Below are 23,980 nucleotides of genomic sequence, written 5' to 3' on the forward strand. Positions count from 1 at the left end.
CATAGTGCTACCTTAATTGATAATATATTCAGCAATGATATTGAGAATAACACTGTGAGTGGATTATTAATCAATGACATTAGTGATCATCTACCAGTTTTCATCGTTTATAATAGAAACCATCGGCGGAATCAGCCAGAGGAGAAAATAAAATACAGGCGAGTGCGGACAGAGGAAAACATGAACACACTAAAGAAGGATTTACAGGAGCAAAACTGGGAAAAGGTATACAGTGAAAGTGATGTTGATAGTGCATATGAAACTTTTTTACAATATTTACATCATTATATGATAAAAACTGTCCAATTAAACAAGACTACAGAAAACAAAAAATCCAAGCTCGACCATGGATGACGAAAGGGTTACGAAATGCATGTAATAAGAAAAATACACTGTATAGAGAATTCATAAACTAAAGACTAAAGAGGCAGAAATAGATATAAGAAATACAAAAATAGATTAACTAATATTATACGGGTATGTAGGAAGGAATATTATAGTAACATATTATATAATAACAAAAACAATATTAAAGGAATATGGGATATATTAAATAGCATTATCAAAAATGGTAATAAAAAACAGAGTTACCCTCAGTATTTCATTGATAATAATGTCAAGAAGGAAAATAAGGATGAGGTAGTCAACGGTTTTAATAATTTTTTTGTAAATATTGGACCAAGCTTGGCAGAAAAAATTCCCGATTCCCAACCTGAGGATTGGGATAATAATCTCATAGAAAGAAATCCCTGTTCAATGTTCCTCACAGCAGTGGATGGAAATGAAATTATAGACATTGTGAATAATTGTAAATATAAAACATCTACCGATTTAAATGAAATTGATATGGTGGTGGTAAAACAGGTCATTGAATGGATTGTAGAACCATTAACATACATCTGTAACTTATCATTTCAAACCGGTAAATTTCCCATTCAAATGAAAATAGCTAAGGTTGTGCCGCTGTATAAGACTGGGGATAGACACCACTTCACAAATTATAGACCTGTTTCTTTGCTTCCACAATTTTCCAAATTATTAGAAAAGTTATTCAATAATAGATTAGACAAATTCATAAATAAACATAAATTACTTACTGATAGTCAATATGGATTCAGAGCACATAGTTCAACATCACTTGCATTAATAGAATCAGTTGAGGAGATTACAAACGCCATAGACCACAAATTACATTCAGTTGGAATATTTATAGACCTTAAAAAGGCTTGTGATACAATTAATCATGACATATTAATCAATAAACTTGAACAGTATGGGATTAGGGGGGTTGGTGTTGCACTGGGTGAGAAGCTACTTAAGTAACAGAAAACAGTTTGTGAAGTTGGGGGAATATACATCATCATGCTTGGACAATGCTTGTGGCGTCCCACAGGGGTCAGTATTGGGTCCAAAACTGTTTCTAATTTCTATAAATGATATTGTCAATGTTTCCAAAATATTAAAATTAGTATTATTTGCAGATGACACAAGCATTTTTTGTTCAGGGGGGGATTTGCAGGAGTTACTGAGGAGGATCAGTATAGAAATGGGAAAATTGAAAATATGGTTTGACAGAAACAAATTATCATTAAACTTAAGTAAAACAAAATACATGTTATTTGGCTATTGTAATACAGACATACAGGTTCAGTTACAAGTCGAGGGGGTAGATATTGAAAGGGTACATGAAAATAAGTTTCTGGGGGTGATAATAGATGATAAGATAAACTGGAAGACTCATATAAAACATATACAAAGTAAACTGTCAAGAAGCATTTCAGTTCTAAACAAAGCGAAACATATTCTGGACCACAACTCACTCCGCATTCTTTACTGCTCACTGGTTTTACCATATTTACAGTACTGTGCAGAGGTATGGGGTAATACTTATAAAGGTACAACACAATCACTATCAGTAATGCAGAAAAGAGCTATAAGAATTATTCATAATACTGGCTATAGAGATCATACAAATCCACTATTTTTACAATCCAAATTCTTAAAATTCACAGACTTGGTTCATTTTCAAACAGTACAAATTGTGTATAAAGCAATAAACAATTTACTTCCAGCAAATATTAAAAATATGTTTTTTAACAGATCAGGGGATTACAGTCTGAGGGGGAAATTTAATTTAAAGCATCAGTGGGCACGAACAACATTAAAAGGTTTCTGTATTTCTGTCTGTGGGGTGAGGATGTGGAACAGATTGGGAGTGGGGCTCAAGCAATGTCCAAGCATGAACCAGTTCAAACAGCGGTACAAAAATATGGTTTTTTCTGGGTATAGGGAGGAGGAAGGGTAATGAGGGTTAGGGTGTTTTTGTTTTTTGCTTCGGCTTGTAAATATATAGTATTTTGTAAGTAGGTATGTGTAGGTGTATATTTATGTTTGTGTATATATATGTGTATATATGTATATGTGTATATATGTGTATGTATATGTGTATGTATGTTGATGTGTGTATGTATATATGTATGTGTATGTGTATATATATGTATATATATATATATATTGATATCGGTTTAGGTGTGTAGGAATCTATGTGTATATGTGGCAAAGGGTATTACTGGTTGTGGGGAAGAAGGGGTAGGGATAAATAAGCTGATGCTTCACCCTACCCCTTTTCGGACATGTTGGGTACACAGTAGGAACTTTTTTGTTGTTGTCTTTACTGATCTATCTTGTAATTGTTGTTGTATCAAATGTTCGAAATAAACAGTTTTCATTCATTCATTCATTCAACACAAGAATCTGGTGCTCTGTATACACAACTGATTAAAATATTCTTAGATGTTTCATGTACAAGTTCCACTGTTACAATTTCTATGACATCATTCATAATTGTCATTTCTTCAACAATTGTACACATCAGATCTGTTTTGTTATACAGAGCAATACCACCGCCTTTTTATATCTTCTGTTTTACAAAATACAGCTCATATCCTCCATTTGAACTTCATCCATGAGATCATCTTTAAGCCAAGATTCAGTGATTGCAACAATACTAAATCTATTTTTAAACTGATTTAAATAATCTTTTATTTGTGACATTTTACAATACAAGCTTCGACTGTTTATATGTATGAGTGACAGGGTATCTTCTGCAATTTTTTCACTATTCAGCTGTTCTACTGTATAATACTCACAACCAATCGTTTTTAAGTCAAATATACTTTCATCAATATGTAGTGTCTATGTCATATATTTTATCCTCTGTTTCCCTGTTTGATCTGATTTTTGTTGGTCCAATTACCAACAGATGTTATCTTGATTGTCTATTCAGGTCTGTATTTCGTAAGGTCCTTCCATGTTTTTAGATTGTATACCGTTTGTTCCTTCTTTCACGCTAACTCCACCCTACAATTCCAGACCCATGTAGCAACATAGTTTCTGTTTTCTTAGTAGTCTTGCTTCCCTAGCAATATCTGCATTTTTTTTGTGTAGATGCTCATTTATATAACACTCTGTTCCTTTCAAATTCTTTGCCTGTCTTAATAACTCATTTTTATATTTCTGCTGTAAATCCGATAACAATGTTAGATAGTTTATTTTGTTCTATCTTTAGTTGAATAGTTATAACAGTCTGATATGTGTCTTGATGGATGACAACACCTTTTTGATATAAAAGTTTGTAACTTGTTGTTCCAATGATTGTCTTTCTTCAGGTGGTGCATCCTCCCCACTGGCTACACCAGAATCCACCACCCTTGCATATGTCCGATGCCTTGTTTCTAGTCCAGATATTATAACGTCATCTTTTCTAGTAAATTGTTCAAGTTCATCTACACGTTGCTCAAGTTTCTTAATGATCTTGTCCTTCTTCTTTAACCAGATTTTGGAGTTCTTTAATTTTCCACCATCAGTTTGTCTAGATTAGACATGTCTTTTGATATATGGTTTAATGAGGTCTTTATCTCCTCTATATCTCCTCGAGTTTATTCCGTTTTCCTGGGTGGTGCCATGCCTACTGTCGTGCTCAGTATGGCCACGTATTGATTACAAAAACAATTCTCACCAGTAGCCTCCACCACCACAGGTCCGGTAGCCGCACCCCAACCCTCCCCGTTGCTAACCTCGTTCACTAGCCGCCCCAGCCACGGTCGTAGGCCGCCGCCAGCCCCGGATGTAGCCGCCGCCAGCCCCGGATGTAGCCGCCGCTAGCCGCGGATGTAGCCTGCTGCTAGACGTGGATGTAGCCGACGCCTCGGGCCTGGATTTATCGCCGCCACCGATGCCTCGGGCCTGAATGAACCGCCTCCACCGATGCCATCCGCTGCTAGCCTCGGACGTAGCCGCTGTTAGCCTCGGATGTATCCGACGCCTCGGGCCTGGATGTATCGGCGCCACCGATGCCTCGGCCTGGATGAACCGCCTCCACCGATGCCTCCGCCGCCAGCCACGGATATAGCCGCTGCTAGCCTCGGACGTAGACCGCTGTTAGCCTCAGATGTAGCCGACGCCTCGGCCCGGATGAACCGCCTCCACCAATGCCTCCGTCTGGCAGAGTTTTACCGTATTTTTCTTTTGCTGAAAAGTTAACTCCGCGGACTTTCGATCCACGAAAGTCCGCGCTATATTTGGCGCTATAGTACATGAAAATAATTGAAATTGAAATTAAGAATTACAGAACCAGTATACTGAGGACAGCACAATGATTCTTGATGCAAAACCGTCTGAATGATCAGAGATCATGGGTGTTTGGCTTAGGCTGATGGAGCATGCAGCACAATTCCAGCATAGGAAGAAACCTGTAGCTGAAAAACTTCTATCCTAATATCTGATTAGGATAGAAGTTCACGGTAAACAATGCAATTCACCATCTGGTGGAAATCTAACCTTTGACCCTGTTGAACTTTGCTCAAGTGGCATCGACTTGAATAAAATAAAATTAAAATCACCACTGTGAAACTAACACTACAGTGTTAAATTAATACTGCTGTCAGTGTGAATTTAACACGGTGATTTTATTGTGTAGTTTATTTTTTTGGCTGACCTCGCTAGAGCTATTCCAGAGGCCACCTACATATGTGCAGCAGGTTTGGTCCAAATTGGTCTGCAAAACAAATTCCTTGCGCTTCGACCCCAATGCCCTCTGCCATGGCGAAAATGATACCTTTATGGCTAATTCCAGGGTCGACCTTTATCCACGCACCACGTTTGGTAGAAATTGGCTGAAGAACCTTGGAGGAGTAGGCCAACAAACAGACAGAGATATGACCTTGATCTGAACACCAGTGATTGACTTTCAGCAAATGTGGCCTTTTCTTGAAAATAATGGAGTCCACCTTCATATAGTGATGCGGTGAATGGAAATAATCTTTCAAATGCTGGTATATTGACCAAATTGGTAAAAAAAATATGCCTTCGATATTAGAAAAAAGCTCACCGCGACAACTTGAAGTTTCAAGACTGAAAAAAAGGATGAAAAATACCCACCAAAGTGTCATGTTAAATCGAGCAGCGCAGTCTCGTTTGAACCCCTGCGTGATATTGCGGAATGTGACCACTTCCGGGGACAGCCTGCTAGTGCACAACACAAACACAGCGTTACTTCACACGGAAAGATGGTGTACTGTTGTATTTTCAGCTGCAATCATGAAGCAGTCACGAAAAGTGTCCTGTTTTTTTCAGTTCCCAGTGGAGAAGGGAACACAAGGTGAATGGGAGAGGTTGTGTCGGTAACTTTTAGCGAGATTTATCGCCCACCCCTCAAACAACTTTACCGTGCCCAGTTGCACAGAATCCCAGCATATGGAACCAATTTTGATGCTTTTGGTGTCCAAAAGTAGGGTTTTGAGTATGAAGAAGTGAATCCTGTACAAGTCCTGAGGCCCATCAGGCCGGTACCTATCCCTCTATGTCATAAGTGTCAAACTGATTCCAGAAAGGTTTTCTTTGTGGCCACACACTCCACCCAGGTGATTTCACTGATTAACATCACTTTGAGCAGACGGAATCAGTTATCATGGGATAAGACATTTAACCTGACTTGGTGGCACACATGTTAAACGCAGTTGTTGCACTCACTCGGTGCCGCTTCTTTTTTAGTTTTCGGGTTGAGCTGTTTTGATGAAGTAAACGTTGATGTTAGACATGTTTAGTTGTATAAATTTGAATCTCTCGCTCTGTGTGTGTGTGTGTGTGTGTGTGTGTGACTGTGACTAATTTTTGTTGTAAAAGCTTTCTTCCAAACACATCTGAATGAGCCTCTTTCAGGTGGGACAGAAGAGTGAACAACAATGTTATAGTTCTGATTGGGCTAAATCTTGCTTAAATTTCACCGAAGGTCTGAGGACTGTTACGTGTGCGTGCTTTCCTGCTGCTGTGTGTGTGAAATGCTGAGCGTGCACATGTGCGCCTCAAGAGCTGTATTCAGTTTCTTGGCATGCTCTGCTTCCTTTCTGCAGGATGAAGGCTGTTTTTCTTGTTCCTCCATCCCTTCCTCCAGCGCACACCTCTATCCCTCTCTTGTCGGCATAAACACCTCTTGTTTGGAAAGAACTCAAGTTCTATCAGTTTCATCCTGCCTGTGTATTCACAGGTGTCAAGCACAGACATGTACCCTCTAAAATAGAGCAGCAAGTGAACAGATGAATTCAATTTCAATTTATTTTCATTTATTTAATGCCAAATCACAACAAGGTTGCCTCAAGGCGCTTCAAGGCAGAGCAACAGTGGTAAGGAAAAACTCCCTCTGAGGAAGAAACCTCAAGCAGACCAGACTCAAAGGGATGACCCTCTGCTTGGGCCATGCTACAAACACAAATTACAAAACAATTCATGAATGAATGAATCCCTCTCCTCTAATTTGTTAACTCAGAAGCAATAAACACACTTTGATACTTACCTGCTGGTTGGTTAGTGGCTACTGGCATGATGATGGATTGGTTGCAGCTCTACTCGTCACTCAGTAAAAAAGATGTACTAAATCAGAGAAGTAAATTATTATTTTGTGATTCTTTCACAGTGGTTACTTTCTAAAACACAATTAGCTCGGTCAGAAATCCACACAACCCTGCAGGAAGGATTTTGCGGGAATTTTGCACTGAGATAAGAAAGCAAAGGAAATGGTTGAGCAAGGTAAAAAAATATGAATGTGGTTTATGAAAGAGAGAGACAGTTCATACACAAAAATGTATGTTTAGCTGTAGTTATGTTGTAAAACACAAATTCTACAGTCACAAATCCACACACAACCCCCGAGGAAGGATTTTGTACCTAAAGCAGATTTCTTCCTTCTGTCTGTCTCTCTCTGCTAGGCTGTCCGGTGTGAAGGATTACAGTGGGACTAGAACCTATCTAACTATTAACTATTAGCTATTTCATCAGTACATTGGATAGTTTCTCTTAGTCTTTATTTTTTGATCTGCATTTTTGTGATATTATCAGTTTTCATTCCTTATCAAAATGTACTTTGGAGCAGTTGGGTGTGTTCACATAATTTGGAACTGCTAGTGACCACATTTTTCAATCAGGTGTTAGTAGAGTGGATCAGAGGTCCTCTGAGCAAGGATGAAGGAAAACCACAGCTCTAGACAGCACTGGCTAAGTCAAGATTGTCCTGTGTGTCCAATATTTCAAACTGAAACACTGGTGTGGCCGAAATATGATAAGAAAACTACTGTGTAAGTAAAAACGTAAAACTTAAATTTATTTATTTAACCATTTAAAGACATGAAGAAATCAAGCATTCGCACCCAGACAGAACACTAAAATAATTGTTGGCTGAAACACAGAGTTGTCAGGATGAATGGAGGCGAGGCACAGACAGAGGCTGGACACAAATGCAGGCTCTCAATCCAGGGCGTATGAGTAAAAATATAGGTCTTTATTACAGGCTGAGGTTTGGTAAACAGGAAGGCAGTCCGTGGAGCAAAAGTGCCAGGCAAGGGCGAGACAGAGAACGTGGTCAAAAAACAAGCAGGGTCAGTACACAAGCAAACTGGGTTTTCAGAGCAGAGTCAAAACATGGCTTGGCATAAACAGGACGGAGACGAAGTGCTGGATAGTGATAATCAGGGAGTGAACAAACACAGTTTAAATAGGGAAGGTGCTGACAGGAAAACAAGATGCACGTGAGGATGAAGGATCTGGAAAGGGGGGCATGGCTGACAGATGAGGAACAGGTGCAAGAAAGTGAGGGAAGAAAAACGCAATGCAGACAAATCAGGATAACTAAGTGACTGGAAAATTAAGGTTGGAAAATGTGACTTGCTTAAGGCAGACAATAATTAAAGTGAGCAAAACAAAAGGGGAAAAACTAGGAACTAATGTGACTAATCTAAAAGCGGGAAACTCGCAAGATCAATAATAATAAACGAAACTGGAACAGAACTGACACTGAATAATGTATAAAAATAAATACAATGGCCGATAATAAGAAGACAATACAAAATAACTAAGAAATAGAGACTGCAATAAGTCACAAACAGAACATAATCAGATACAAAACACTGACGATAAATAATAAGCAAACCCTGTGACTAAAGCATAATGCAAAAGAATGTGAAAACTACACTAAACTAAGACTGACACAAAATGAATTGTAACAAAGTAAAACTCATGACTACCAGAACACAACTAGAATAACAAGACAGAGAAGGAAAATAAGAAGCAAGACCAGAGAATGCATAACAACTGAAGTTAACCAATACATACATAACAAATAAAATAAAAGATAACCAAGAATGAAACTAGTGACTCAAGCATACAGAAAGAAAAGCAATAAATGACTGAACTGAAAATACAATACATGGGTTAACCAAGAATACAATAAAAAAAAAAAAACAAGGGACACAGAATAATGCATGAACACAAATAATCACAACCAAACAAGAATGAAAATAATCAAGTGGCAAAAATAAAAACAACAATAAAGTCAACATTGGGGTAAATGGAAGGAAAAGAAAAGGGGACGAATAAGACAGGCACCCAAACTGGATTAAAACATGACAAGAGTGTTTTATTAGAATTTTTATATCAGTAGCATTAAACCACTTCATAGATCTCTTCCTGCAGATTCATCATACATGTCGTTCACGCATAATCACCACTTCATTTACATTTCAGGCTGCAAGGTATCAGTAATGGGTGTAAACTCTCTATTTAATGCATGTATATATACTGACCATTGGTTTCCTGCTTTGAAGTGGCAGCTGTGGAACTTCTTCTTCATAGTTCCAGCTTTGGAATCCTTGATGTCACTTGGATTCTTTGATGGATCTCTAGAACAATTGACCTCTCAAACAGCAGACTGATTTTAGACAAATCATACTTTGTAAACATTTGCTGTAAATGGGCAGTTACTTGACACAACCATGGTTGACTCAAATCTGTTTATTAAATGGCACATAGGTGCGACCTAGCTCTCTCTTATCCATCACTGTTGTCATTAGATGTGCACCAAGCATCTGCAGATTTGCTTAGAAAACTTGCATCATAGATCATTGGTGTGCTGAGGTTTGGGAACAATTGCCAAAGATCAGTGGTTCTCATCTAAAATACTGCACATTTTCCATTTCTCAATGGTCTATTCACACCTGAGTAGTAAATCCAGATAATCAGTGGAACACACCTGAGTTGGCTTATTATTATGTGAGTTAAAGGATTAAATACTTTATTTTTGCATTAGGCCTTCATTCAACAAATATTACTTCAAATAGCTGTGTGTCTTTTAAGAAAATGCCAGACAGTCCTAAAAGAAGTCTCCAATTGATGTTTCAGTATATTTTCACTCTCCAAACCCACCCCAGAATCGATGAAAGGAACTCTCTGTGTGATGATCCTTCTAAGGAATCCCTGGAATTCAATTTTCTTGTGAGACCTACAATAGCCTCTTGGCCCTTCACATGAGTACGGGAGAAAGAATATCCATATTACAGTGTGTTTACCTTCTCAGAGTCTGGCATTGTTTTTAGGACAGATTGATGTAGCTTTATTTAGCATACCACTTTATGTTCTGACTAGAATTACTCCAAATAATTTGTCTTTGATTATTCAAGACTCAGTCAAGGTCTTATCTGTGTTTCATGCTCCCACCAAGCCAGGGGCCAAGTTAGTTTTGTGAACAGAACAAAATCACGTGAGGCTATTGGTAGCTGTTTGAAAGTTAGGTTTTATGCAAGGATGTTGATTTTCCCAGAGACACACATGCGCCACTTTTTCATTTTATTTTTGTTTTAAGGGAAGAGTAAAAGATAACTGGTAGCACCATTAAATGGATTATTTTTCCAAAGAAAGAAAGAAATTACCCAAACTGTTGCTTGTTCCTCACACAGAACAAACAGAATTAATAATCTGCTGGATCTGATTTATAGCCTTATAAATCCAAATTTATAGCCCAGATTTATATCTTCAGTGTAGTTTTTCCTGGCTGTCTGATTCCGTTTTCTTTTTCTCTCTGTCCGAGATGCAGCAGGATTCACTTGCTGGATTAGATGATTTCTGTAACGGATGCAGAACAGACTCTGCTGCAGGAACAGATCCACTGAGTGGCTCGATGATGTTTGCAAGATGGCATCAAAACAGCATCTGAAACGATCTGATTGTAGTTGATTGAGCTCTGAGAGCACAACAAAGCCTGCCGACATGTTGTGCCACGTTTGTCCACCTCCACTGGACCCCGGCCAGTGAGGGCGAAGGAAATGTTATGTAATAACATGTATGTGGCACTGTACGCGCGTCAGAGGCTCTGTGCAGCACCGCAATGCAGCTGAACGGGATGTCACCACTGTAACGAATGTATATTACACGTACACCTCCTAAATCTGTAGCAGGTATGATATGGAAATGTTTTCCCAGCACATCACGACATAATAAATATGTAACTCACCTCCATTCTACAACGCAGCTCAGGCAGCTAGTCAAGTCCCTTTCACTCAGCTGCGCTGTGTGCTGGCAACATTGATCAGATGACAAATACATAATCCACCTCTGGTATGAATAAATCCCACATGAAGTGCCGTCCCACAATGATAATCCAACTACAGTTGTGTTAAGATGCGTATCAAGTGAGATGGCCACAAAAAAGAGTTTAAAAAAGAAAAAAGAGAAAATCCACTGGCTGTATCTGAAAGTTGCACACATGTGAGAAGTTAGTGCACTGCCAGCACAGTTCAACAGCAGTTACACAGTCCAGCCGGACAAATAAAATCTAGCAATGCAAGTACATCCTGATCAAACACCCATAGGGATATTTCACCAGACTGTACAACAACAGGCGATCACTGACAGCTGTCAGCCTGTTTGTGCACGCTCTGGATGGACAGCTCCTGTGTTCGCATGCGCACGCGGAGTGGCTGGTACAGTGTTTATGGATACATATACACGCAGCTGAGCGAAAATATCAGCCACACACTCACACACTACTTTGATCATCCGTTCTTCACACGCAGGCACACGCGGCTCGTTCAGCCATTGTGAACACACGTGCGCAGCTGAGTGGACATACACTCATCACTCAGATCACCTGTTCTGCACACGTACACGCCCGCACTCAGTCATGTGAGACACACACTGATGAGAGGTCAGTTTTGCGCTGGGAATGTGAGGACGAGCGGAGATTTGATTGCATGGGTGATTGAGTGGGTGAGTGACAGCTCCAATGTTAGTGCCGTCTGACAGCAGTCTGTCATCTGACTGTTGTCTGAAATATGTTTGGGCTGCATCCTGCATGTGTGCACGAGGCCCATGGCTGACCACGCCTCTTTTCCTCAAAACTGCGTCAGATTATGGCAATATTTGCCATGTCGGAATGGTTCCTCCACATTCTTGTTATGTGTGATGGGGCTTTAATGACATGAAAAGGCTTTTAAGTTTCTCTGATGGCTGTTTGATACAACCCCAATTCCAATGAAGTTGGGACGTTGTGTTAAATGTAAATAAAAACAGAATACATTGATTTGCAAATCCTCTTTAACTTATATTCAACTGAATACACCACAAAGACAAGATATTTCATGTTCAAACTGATAAACTTTATTATTTTTGTGCAAATATTTGCTAATTTTGAAATGGATGCCTGCAGCATATTTCAAATAAGTTGGGACAGTGGCAACAAAAGACTGGGAAAGTTGATGAATGCTCAAAGAACACCTGTTTGGCACATTCCACAGGTGAACAGGTTAATTGGAAACAGGTGAGTGTCATGATTGGGTATAAAAGGAGCATCGCCAAAAGACTCAGTCGTTCACAAGCAAAGATGGGGCGAGGATCACCACTTTGTGAACAACTGTGTGAAAAAATAGTCCAACAGCTTAAGAACAATGTTTCTCAACATTCAATTGCACGGATTTTGGGGATTCCGTCATCTACAGTCCATAATATAATCAGAAGATTCAGAGAATCTGGAGAACTTTCTACATCTAAGTGGCAAGGCTGAAAACCAACATTGAATGCCCGTGACCTTCGATCCCTCAGGCGGCATGGTATTAAAAAACGATATCATTGTGTAAAGGATCTTACCGCGTGGGGTCAGGAACACTTCAGAAAACCATTGTCAGTTAACACAGTCATTGCTACATCTACAAGTGCAAGTTAAAACTCTACCACGTAAAGCAAAAGCTGTACATCAACAACATCCAGAAACACCGCCGCCTTCTCTGGGCCTGAGCTCATTTGAAATGGACAAGCCACATTCTGCATTCCACATTCTGTGTTACCTCAGTGTGGCTTCATTGTAAAAGAGTGCAGGTACTAGACTGGCCTGCCTGCAGTCCAGACCTGTCACCCATTGAAAATGTGTGGCACATTATGAAGCGCAAAATATGACAATGGAGACCCCGGACTGCTGAACAGCTGAAGTCGTACATCAAGCAAGAATGGGAAAGAATTTTACCAACAAAGCTTCAACAATTAGTGTCATCAGTTCCCAAATGCTTATTGAGTGTTGTTAGAAGGAAAGGTGATGTAACACAGTGGTAAACATACCACTGTTCCAGCTTTTTTGAAATGTGAGCAAATATTTGCACAAAAACAATAAAGTTTATCAGTTTGAACATTAAATAACTTGTCTTTGTGGTGTATTTAATTGAATATAGGTTGAAGAGGATTTGCAAATCATTGTATTCTGTTTTTATTTACATTTTACACAACGTCCCAACTTCATTGGTTGTAAAATCAGCTGATCTGCTTTGCAGTAGTTTCTCTCGTTCAAATTGAGACAGGAATGTATCAGTCCCAAAATGCTCTTTCATCCTCTATATAGGGCATATTAAGCATGCTTTGGTCTTTCTGACCTGGTTTTTGTAGACGATTAAAGAACATTAACAACTGAGAAGGAGTTGCTGTTTCATTATTGTTATGTTATTTTATTTTATTTTTTTTTTTTGGTTAATTTGTTTCTGAGGCTATAAAGCTAAAATCTATTTGTATTATGAATAGTACTTGCTGTCTATGGCACAAAACTCTGGATTGTCACACCGGTCATGTCAAGGTCATAGGTCAAGGTCATATTACAAGCCTTTGTCTAAAATGCATTAATGGCCATACCACAGGAACGTGGTGACATACTGAAATGTCGTTCTCTGTATAGACCTCTGCTCTCCTGTGACTAATACATGTGTTAGGTCTGTAATGTGTTTGAGATCAAGTGATATTTAAAAAAAAAAACAAAAATAGGTGCAACTGGAGAGGCACTCCATTCGTCTGGATGCCATGTTTCACATTTTTACATTGATCTCTATCAGAAGATAGTGAAACTGTAACAACACACACATGCACAGCAATGGAGCAGGCATTCAGAAAGTGTGGTAGAGTGAGCCCCCCATTAGAGAACAAATGAATAGCTGTGCCCCCCCACCCCCAATTTCAACATCTACGTGTGTTTCTTATTCTTTTACATGTTAAACACATTTTAAATATATTTATGTGTTTTTAAGCAACTGTCTATGCATTTACACATTTTACACCCTTTGTAAACATTTTAAACATATTTTTAAAAGAACTTTCTATTCTTTCACACATTTTACACCTTTTTCAACATTTTATACGTGTTTTTAGACAACTTTCTATTCTTCTATTTTTTACCTTTTGTCATATTTTAAACATTGTTTTTTAACATTTAAACATTTCTGTGTGTTTTTAAACATCTTTGACATAACACATTTTAACATAAATAATATTAATTAAACTTTTATATATATTTAGTCTCTCATCTAGTCTCACCTCTTGTTTAGTGCGAGCAATGAGTCTGGGTCTTTGACGGGCACAGACGGATGCGATGATGCACTGGAGAAAACGAAGATTGTCCTCTACTTTCTTTTTTTTTTTTGGTTGCATCAAACTCTGTCTTCTCACTGGTAGATGTACGCACTAAAAATTCATCCATTTTGCTCCTGGCATGTTAACTAACAATGTTTTCTTTTTCTTTTTTTTCCCCCTTCTTTTTTGTTGGTTAACAGTGTTTACAGTTTTTTGTGGCCCCCCCCACACCACCCCCCACGAAGAACTCTAATTTTGACTCTAATAACTCTAAGACCTAATTTTGTTTCATTTCTACATGCATGCAGGCAAGATGTTAACCCCGCAAAATGTTAATCTGCTGCAAATTGTGAATTATCCGCAAACCATTAATGAAAATTTACGCAAACTGTGAATATCTGTGAGCCGTTAATAATTTTCCTGCAAACCGTGAATAATATATCCCACAAAATGTGAACGCAGGTCTCATGAAACATAAGTCACAAACCATGAATATCATTCATGATATATATTTTCGTTCAGTTTAAGTCGTTTACAGATCAATTACATCAGGAAATCTTGATAGCAAACCCTATCTCCACAAAAAAAATAAAAAATAAAAAATGTGTGTGTTGGGGGGGGGTCACTACACCTGGTGAGGTTGGGTGGTGAACCCTGAGCGGGCTCTCATTCCTGGCAGTCAAGCGCACGGCCCCACCGGGTGTAACCGCTTGGGGGACAGTGGCAGGTGGGGAGTCTGTCTGGGGCGATACACCTGTCAAACGGTAACATGGAGCAGAAGGGCAAAAGGTCGCTTGATTTCCAGTATGAATACAGACCATGAAAGCGGGGCCTCGCGATCCTTCTGACTTTTTTAGGTTTTAAGCAGGAGGTGTCAGAAAAGTTACGACAGGGAGAACTGGCTTGTGGTGGCCAAGCGTTCATAGCGACGTCACTTTTTGATCCTCTGATGTCGACTCTTCCTGTCATCGTGAAGCAGAATTCACCAAGCGTTGTATTGTTTACCAACTAATAGGGAACGTGAAAGAATCTAACGTGGACGTGAGTTGAGCGGTGGTGCGAAGCCCTGTGATGCAATGAAAGTGAGAGGTGCTCAGTCATAATCCCACAGATGGTAGCTTCGCACCACTGGCTCCTCAGCCAAGCACATATACCAGATCATGAAGAAATTCACATTTTGGGAGATGTGTGTTCACGTTTAGGGAGATATTTTTTTCAGTATTTAGGTTTTGGATGTTAACAAAGATATTAACAATGAAATTAAATTAGAATGATGACAAACGTGTCCTCCATGATATTCATGATATGATCCTGACTTGTCAAGGTCCCAAAAACATCCCAAGACAGTTTTCAGTGTGGTCACACTGTGCACGAATGAGCTTACTTGTTTAAACGATCCCGTCACTTTGTAAAGCCTGATGTAGCAATCTGTACGATGCTTTGACATGCTATGTTTTCCAGATATTTTATTTATGTCACTCTGTCTGGTATAATTTTCCCTTTTTCAAACTCTTGCCTCACGCATCACTTACATTTTCATCCGCTCCTCCTCCAGGTGCTTCATCCCAAACGTCTACGTTGCTCTGTGCACGGCGGTGCTGGTCCCTCTCATCTGTCTAGTTGCTGTGCTGGTTGTTTTTATCCATGCATACCAGGTTACTCAGCAGTGGAAGGCCTACGATGACATTTACCGTGGCAGAACCAACAGCACAGGTAACCACCAACCCTGCATATGAGTACGTGCACACCTCGACATTTATGTGCAAGAACGTCAGTGAGACATGTGAGTTCATATATCTATAAAAAAATAGTTACGTGCATAATGATTGAATCGTGATAATTGAACAAGATGACATGAATATCCCAGATATCCTGCTGCATCATCTAATGGTGTAATTTAGAGGTTTCTGAGTTCACCTCACTCCCCCACACCCCAATTCTCCCGATGTTCTTAATATTTATTGAAGTATGTGTGTGGGTAAGTTATGTGTGAGGCTGGACATTGTTTTTGAGGATGCACAAGCAAATTTCGTTGTGCCGATTTGCTGTGCAATGACAATAAAGGTGATTCTGATTCTAAAAGTCAGAGGAGAATCAAAGGGGCAGCTGATGGTGTTGACATAATGAACTCTTATGGTTTAAAATACATATTTTACAAATGCAATTGTGCCTAACTACACTTTGCTATTTAAACAGCACGTATGTAATCTTAGTATGTAATCTTATTTACTCATGGGTGTATTTTGGGTGTAACATGCCAGGTGTGCTTGAACCTAGTGCATTGATATTAGATGGCTGACGTGTAAGTGAGAGATTTTCTGGTAAGGAAATTGTATATATTGTAAGTATCGGCTGATGTTTTATGGATGCATAAATTCAATATGCATTAATCAGGGCCTACGTACAGTTCTCTGAGCAGAACACTCCTTCTGATGCTCCTCTGCAATATGGAACCCATGACAGGCAAGTCGCGCTCTGCAAACAGAAGACATTTTTTGATATTTTAACAAAGAAACGGCAGTATTATTTTTAAAAAAGTGTGGGGAAAATGTGATGTAAGAGGAAGTCGTGTTTTGTGCACAGGGTGGTGCATGTGCAAGAACAGAAGCTTTCCACAACACCACTATGACCACTAGTTGCACACTGAGGCATGTCCCAATCGAGTATCTGATTGTTTTTTAGCCACTATAGTAACCAGTAGACTGTTGTAATATTGTCTGGTGCATGCACACTGAGTACTCCACAAGTCGCTCATGTCGAGCCTTTTAATGCGGGCCTGTATCCGTGTAATTACACGGAGATGACTGAATCTATGGATAACACTGGGACAAATGTCTGTAACTTGCCCAAAAAAGGTGGACAAAGTCCCTTAAATGTGTCCCAGATGTGACAATAAGACAATATTTAACAGAGAACATTTCCGCTGTCAGCTGTAATCCTGTACACACTGTGCACACATTTTTGTCATCATTCAATATTACAACAATAAAAACAGCTTGTGTGAAACTGTATTTAATGTCTTGATTGAAACATGCTTCATATAAATGATCACTACGAGGGCTGTCAATAAAGTATAGGTCCTTTTTATTTTTTTCAAAAACTATATGGATTTCATTCATATGTTTTTGCGTCAGACATGCTTGAACCCTCGTGCGCATGCGTGAGTTTTTCCACGCCTGTTGGTGACGTCATTCGCCTGTGAGCACTCCTTGTGGGAGGAGTCGTCCAGCCCCTCATTGGAATTCCTTTGTCTGAGAAGTTGCTGAGAGACTGGCGCTTTGTTTGATCAAACCATTTGTAAAATCCAGGCGGCTTTTGATGGCTTTCAGTGGAGTGAGTATCTGAGAAACTGTTTAACAGCTGGGCATGTTCCAACTTGTCCTTAAGGCTTCCAACAGAGGTGTTTTTCCTGTGGCAGAGCGTCGCGGCGGCTGCGAGCCGACGCTGCGATCCGTCCGCACGTCTTTCATTAAAAAAATCTCCTTTAACAGTGGAATATCCAGATAAAATGCTGAAACCAACTTCTTCTGAAACTTCTCTGTTCTCTCACGACATCCTGGATCAATAGAGCCTGAAATGTGGAGGTTTTCAGCTTGAAACAGGCTGACGACGGCGCCTGGAAGCGCTGCGCGACGTCCCGCTCCGTGGGAAGTCCTTAAAGCGACAGTATCACCTCAAAATCTCTCATCAGCCGTTAAAATTTTCACCGAAAACCAGCTTAATTTTTCGAACCATGTCCACTTCGATGTGCCTCACAGGTTTAGAAAAAAATTTTGATCAAACAAAGCGCCAGTCTCTCAGCAACTTCTCAGACAAAGGAATTCCAATGAGTGGCTGGACGACTCCTCCCACAAGGAGTGCTCACAGGCGAATGACGTCACAGACAGGCGTGGAAAAAGTCACGCATGCGCACGAGGGTTCAAGCATGTCTGACGTAAAAACATATGAATGAAATCCATATAGTTTTTGAAAGAAAATCAAAAGGATCTATACTTTATTGACAGACCTCGTATGTTTGGGAAGAAAGCCGGTAAAACAGCGGACTTTTCGGTGTTCCGAAGCAGATTGCAGAATGCTATAAAAACACAACGTCCCATTCATTCAAAAACATCAAAAACAAAATCAAAACATTTCAGTGGATTGCTCCAGTTGTCATGAAAAAAAACCCCACCAACTCAATATTTCTGAGTGTTTAGAAGCAGTAAAAGGCACACCGGTTGCAGGTGAACTTGACCGGACTTTGTCCCTGCTCTCGGAGTTCTCGGGGTCACTCAGCTTGTCCTTGTCTGTCCCCAGCAGCTCTCACACAACTTCTGAATTTATCACCAAAAAAAAAAAAAATCATTTATTTTAAAAGCTGAAAAAGTTTTACTAGCATCACAGTGCTCCATTTATTCGCGATCAGTGTTCACAGCGATCTGTCATTCAGCTTTCTGCTTGTAACGAAAATGAATCTCATTAATGATCCACCAAAAAAAAAAAGGATTTTTAAGCGGCCGAGCACTGAGCTGACCTGACCGGCCCGACCTGTATCCATGCTGTGGAGGTCATCAGGTTCTCCTTAGCCTGCACGGAGAGCTGCTCCTTGAACACGTTTTGGATGAATATGTATTTAATGCTTTGCCCCACACACACACCGTCAACAGAGTTGAGAGTTGATGCTTAGTCCTACGACATTTACACACCGCTGCGCATACGCACTCAGAATGTAACAACTGTCTATTGGGTTCAGAACTCAGCAACAGGAGACACTTCAGAATTATGATGTTTAAAAAGCACAAACATTCTGTGCGCAACTTCTTGGTGTATGGTGCAGTCACTTTCTGCAGTCTTACGATAGTAAGGCAGCAACACTGTGTCTGACCGCATCTCATTTTAAGACCATCATGCCCATAGGTGCAGAGATGGGTGCCAGTACATTTGGTGCTTATACAAGGTAGTTGCTGAGTGTGAACATGACAGCTACGTTGGTTGATAACTTTCAGCGATGCTTGCGCTACATTGTGTGCTGCTTTTTGTCATGTGGAAGATCTGAGCCTTTAGTCTTCACAGTCCTCACTACAGCAAACATGCTGAGGTGAGATAAGCTCAGAGGTTATCTCAAAACATCTTACAAGGCTGTGTGACATGTTTGTTCTTCTGGCATCTGGCATGTGTGCGAGTGTAGACCTGCACATTTGACCCGAATTTTCACACTTGCAGCTATTAATCATATTCAAAATGCCTACGCACTGATAAAGGTGTAATTTGTTTTTCACTGTAAACTAAAAACACACCAGAACATGTTCAATGAAGATGGGTTATGTCTTTTCACTGAGTACATCAAGGTGTGTGTGTAAGACATGACGTTAATTTGATAAAATGTAAAGGAGTTGTTCAGTTTCTAAGAGAACTGAACAAATGACACAACTTTTTCCTTTGTTTTTTTTTATGGCTGTAAGTGTTCAGTGAGTGTACTTTGAATGATGACTACTCAGCAATGTGGAAATAAACAGAACTATTATGACAAACATGTTTTTGTCCTGACATGATCATTTTGTTTGAAATAACTGAATACAAAAGCCTGTGCATATATTAGATTTGAACTGGATAAGTTCTGCCAACCTTTCTTTACCATATATAATGGATATATCAATGCACATATCAGTAATTTCCACTTCCAGTATTTATATCTGATTGAGACCTTGTGCATAGGCTTGAATTTATGTCTCATCAATCCCCCCTGGAACCCCCCCCCCCCCAAAAAAAACCCAGAACTCATAAAAATTGTAATAAATCCTACAAAGATCCATCAAATTTCTTTAAATTTCCTGGATTTTTGTAGGATTTACTACAATTTTTGTGTTATTTTGGTCGCTTTGCATAAAAGTTACGTTATTTCAGAAATTAAGCTCCAAATGGTACGATGTATTGGTGAAACAGGCCTTTTTGGGAAGATGATTGGAACAATAGTCTTCCCCAACATGTCTTGGTCAACCAAAGAAAAGTCATTTTGCCTGGAGGCCTATTTCGCCAACAAATCATGCAATTTGGAGCATAATTTTGAAAGAACATAACTTTTAGGCAAAGCAACCAAAATAAGTGAAACTTTGGGGAATGATTGTACACAGACTGAAGTATAAGTCCTTTGTAGGATTTATTAGAATTTTTATGGGTTCTGTTTTTTGGGGGGGCACCCTGTATATGGGACATTGTGTCTATGTGTGTCTGTATATTGCTGTGACCATAACTTATTAAAATAGATTTTTAAACACATTATATGTACAGTGTCGGTGCCTGCTGAGGTATAGATGACCTGATTACACTTTAGGGTTGATCGGTGCAAATATTTGCATGTCAGTGATGAAGTAATTTTACTTGTTCACAAACCATTACTCAACAATGTTTTATGATACAGAAGGAATGTAAGAAAGATGGAATGTATGTATGTATATTACAGTAATGTACAAATAGGATGACGGCACAAGTATACTGATCATAGTGCTAAATTTGCTTAAATAATGTAAATACTGATCAAATTAGGTATTTTAGGTGTAGATTTTGCATATAGCAAGGGAATTTCCCAAGCACAGTCATAAGTGCGCGCGCGCACACACACACACACACACACACACACACACACACCTTAGTTATAATTGTAATCGGTAAATAAATCTATTTTGGACAGCGTGGCCCCTTTAATTATGTTATGTTTGAAAACTGCTTGTTTTGCGAGATTGACAGAAATATTTAATTGTTTCAGTGTGAAACCTGCTAAGGTTTTACTGTTCACTATGTTCATGTGCACTCATGTGGCCCCTGGTGTTATTGCAGCTGCTGACCTGTCTGTAACTGTAATGTCGTCAGTACCAGCTCCAGTTACTTGCTGGTTGTTTATGTTGAACCCAGATTCTCTCCGTTTGCTTCTCACAGCAGAATCTCTGCTGGAAAAATGAGACTGCACACTGATGAAAATGAACAGACAGAGGCACCATCTGACGGGTTAAAGAATTTTCTGGGGGGAGGGGGGGTTCTTCTGTTTTGTCACATCTGCATTATTAATGAGAAGCAGATGCTACTCTTTTGTTGTTGTTGTTGTTATTCTCAAGGGAACTGAGCCATCGATGCAACCTGCTTGGACTTTTTCATGGTGTTCTCACTGTGGGAGCTCCAACCATTCCACAGGCTGTAATTTGCTTTCACTGCTGGAAATCCAAACACCAGAGGGAGGATGTGGACAGATGTGTGAGACAGACAAATGTATCAACATATGCACCAATGTGAGAGAAAACATCCAGAGTGGGAATGAAAACTGAAGTTCCTAGGGTTTGGAAAAGCCTTGACATACGAGGTCTGTTAGAAAAGTATCGGACCTTTTTATTTTTTTCAAAAACCTGATGGATTTGAATCACGTGTGTTTGCATGAGCCAACCTTGAACCTTTGTGTGCATGCGTGAACTTTTTCACGCCTGTTGATTGCATCATTTTCTGGTAAGCAGCCTTTGTGTGAGGTGTGTGTCGTGCGCTCACCGTTTTTTCATTCCAAGGAAAAAGACGGAACGACTGGAGCAGCACCGCATCAAATTTTGCCAGAAACTGGGCGACAGCCAGGTGGAAACCATTCGGATGATTCAGACGGCTTTCGGTGACTTTTCAGTCGTGTGACTATCCAAGAAATTGTGGAAGAGGTGGGCATGTCACAGCATGTCCTGTGAGACTTCCAACACGGAGGCGCTTTTGCTGCGCCGTCAGCAGCATGAATTTCACCGCCACTCTTTTCAGGGCCAAATCTTCTGTCACAGTGTAATGTACCGAAAAAGTGCTGATGTCCACCTCTTCCGCAATTTCTTGAATAGTCACACGACGGTCCCACATCACCACAGTGTTCACTTTGGAAATGATCTGGTCATTTCAGCATGTTGATGGCCGCCCGGAGCGCAGCTCGCTCTCCACTGTTGTGCGGACGTCTTTAAACCGGTTGTACCGCTCCTTAATCTGTGTGATGCCCAGAGGATCGTCACCGAAAGCCGTCTGAATAATCCGAATGGTAATGTGATCGATCGATCTATCTATCGATCTTCCCGTGCAGTTCTAGGCTGATTCCTCACCTTTCTTAAGATCACTGATAACGCCACGAGGTGGCCCCAGTCCGATGTTTAGCTTCTTCCATTTTCTAATAATTGCTCCAACAGTTGATCTTTTTTCACAAAGCTGCTTGGCAATTGCCCCGTAGCCCTTTCCAGCCTTGTGGAGGTCTACAGTTTTGTCTCTGGTGTCTTTGGACAGCTCTTTGGTCTTAGCCATGTTAGTAGTTGGAGTCTTACTGATTGTGTGGGGTGCACAGGTGTCTTTATGCAGCTAACGACCTCAAATAGGTGCTTCTAATTTGGAATAACAAGTGGAGTGGAGGTGGACTTTTTAGAGGTGGACTAACAGGTCTTTGAGGGCCAGAATTTCTGCTGAGTGGCAGGTGTTGAAATACTTATTTGCAGCAGTAACATACAAATAAATTATTAAAAAATCATACATTGTGATTTCCGGATTTTTTTTATTATTTTTAAATTATGTCTCTCACAGTGGACATGCACCTAAGATGAAAATTTCAGACCCCTCCATGATTTCTAAGTGGAAGAACTTGCAAAATCGCAGGGTGTTCAAATACTTATTTTCCTCACTGTAGATAGATAGATTGATAGATTGATTGATTGATTATCCCACAGATGTATCTGCCACATACTGGATGCTTAGTGAATGCTGGATGGTTGATGGATTAGGAGCAGGTGTGGTTCAGTGAGCAAGACAAACCTTTTTCACTCATGAATGAACAAAATTAGAGAAATAAAGCAGTATTTTCTGATTCTTTAACATGCTGAAATGACCAGATCAACAGATCAAAAACTCAACTGAGAAGAAAAAACAAAGACAAAGTAAAGTTCTGTCCAGTATGTTACATAAAGGAGTTGATATTTAATTCCCTCACTCAGTCTTTACATTCACATCAATCACATCTCCATAGATTAAGTTTGTTCATTTCAAACCAGCAGTTGAACATGAAACCACAACCATATCTAATTGGAAAAGATCAATCAATCAATCAATCAATTTTATTTATATAGCGCCAAATCACAACAAACAGTTGCCCCAAGGCGCTTTATATTGTAAGGCAAGGCCATACAATAATTACGTAAAAACCCCAACGGTCAAAACGACCCCCTGTGAGCAAGCACGTGGCGACAGTGGGAAGGAAAAACTCCCTTTTAACAGGAAGAAACCTCCAGCAGAACCAGGCTCAGGGAGGGGCAGTCTTCTGCTAGGACTGGTTGGGGCTGAGGGAGAGAACCAGGAAAAAGACATGCTGTGGAGGGGAGCAGAGATCAATCACTAATGATTAAATGCAGAGTGGTGCATACAGAGCAAAAAGAGAAAGAAACACTCAGTGCATCATGGGAACCCCCCAGCAGTCTAAGTCTATAGCAGCATAACTAAGGGATGGTTCAGGGTCACCTGATGAGATGAGTCCACTGTCTGAGGCCATAAGAAGATCATTTGTAACCTTCACTAATGCTGTTTCTGTACTATGATGAATTCTAAAACCTGACTGAAACTCTTCAAATAGACCATTCCTCTGCAGATGATCAGTTAGCTGTTTTACAACTACCCTTTCAAGAATTTTTGAGAGAAAAGGAAGGTTGGAGATTGGCCTATAATTAGCTAAGATAGCTGGGTCAAGTGATGGCTTTTTAAGTAATGGTTTAATTACTGCCACCTTAAAAGCCTGTGGTACATAGCCAACTAATAA

The 23,980-nt window shown here is 39.8% G+C and overlaps 1 protein-coding gene across 1 annotated transcript in view; it reads left to right on the top strand.

Moving 5' to 3' along the window:
* Positions 1-23,980, top strand: part of adgrv1 (adhesion G protein-coupled receptor V1) — a 444,323-nt gene that overhangs the window by 328,470 nt on the left and 91,873 nt on the right. Inside the window, exon 91 of the mRNA XM_034170036.1 lies at positions 15,758-15,915. Coding sequence (XP_034025927.1) covers positions 15,758-15,915 — 158 coding nt within the window. The remainder of the gene's footprint in view (positions 1-15,757; positions 15,916-23,980) is intronic.

Source organism: Thalassophryne amazonica, chromosome 5, assembly GCF_902500255.1.
Source record: "Thalassophryne amazonica chromosome 5, fThaAma1.1, whole genome shotgun sequence".
In the NCBI taxonomy this organism is placed as follows: Eukaryota; Metazoa; Chordata; class Actinopteri; order Batrachoidiformes; family Batrachoididae; genus Thalassophryne; species Thalassophryne amazonica.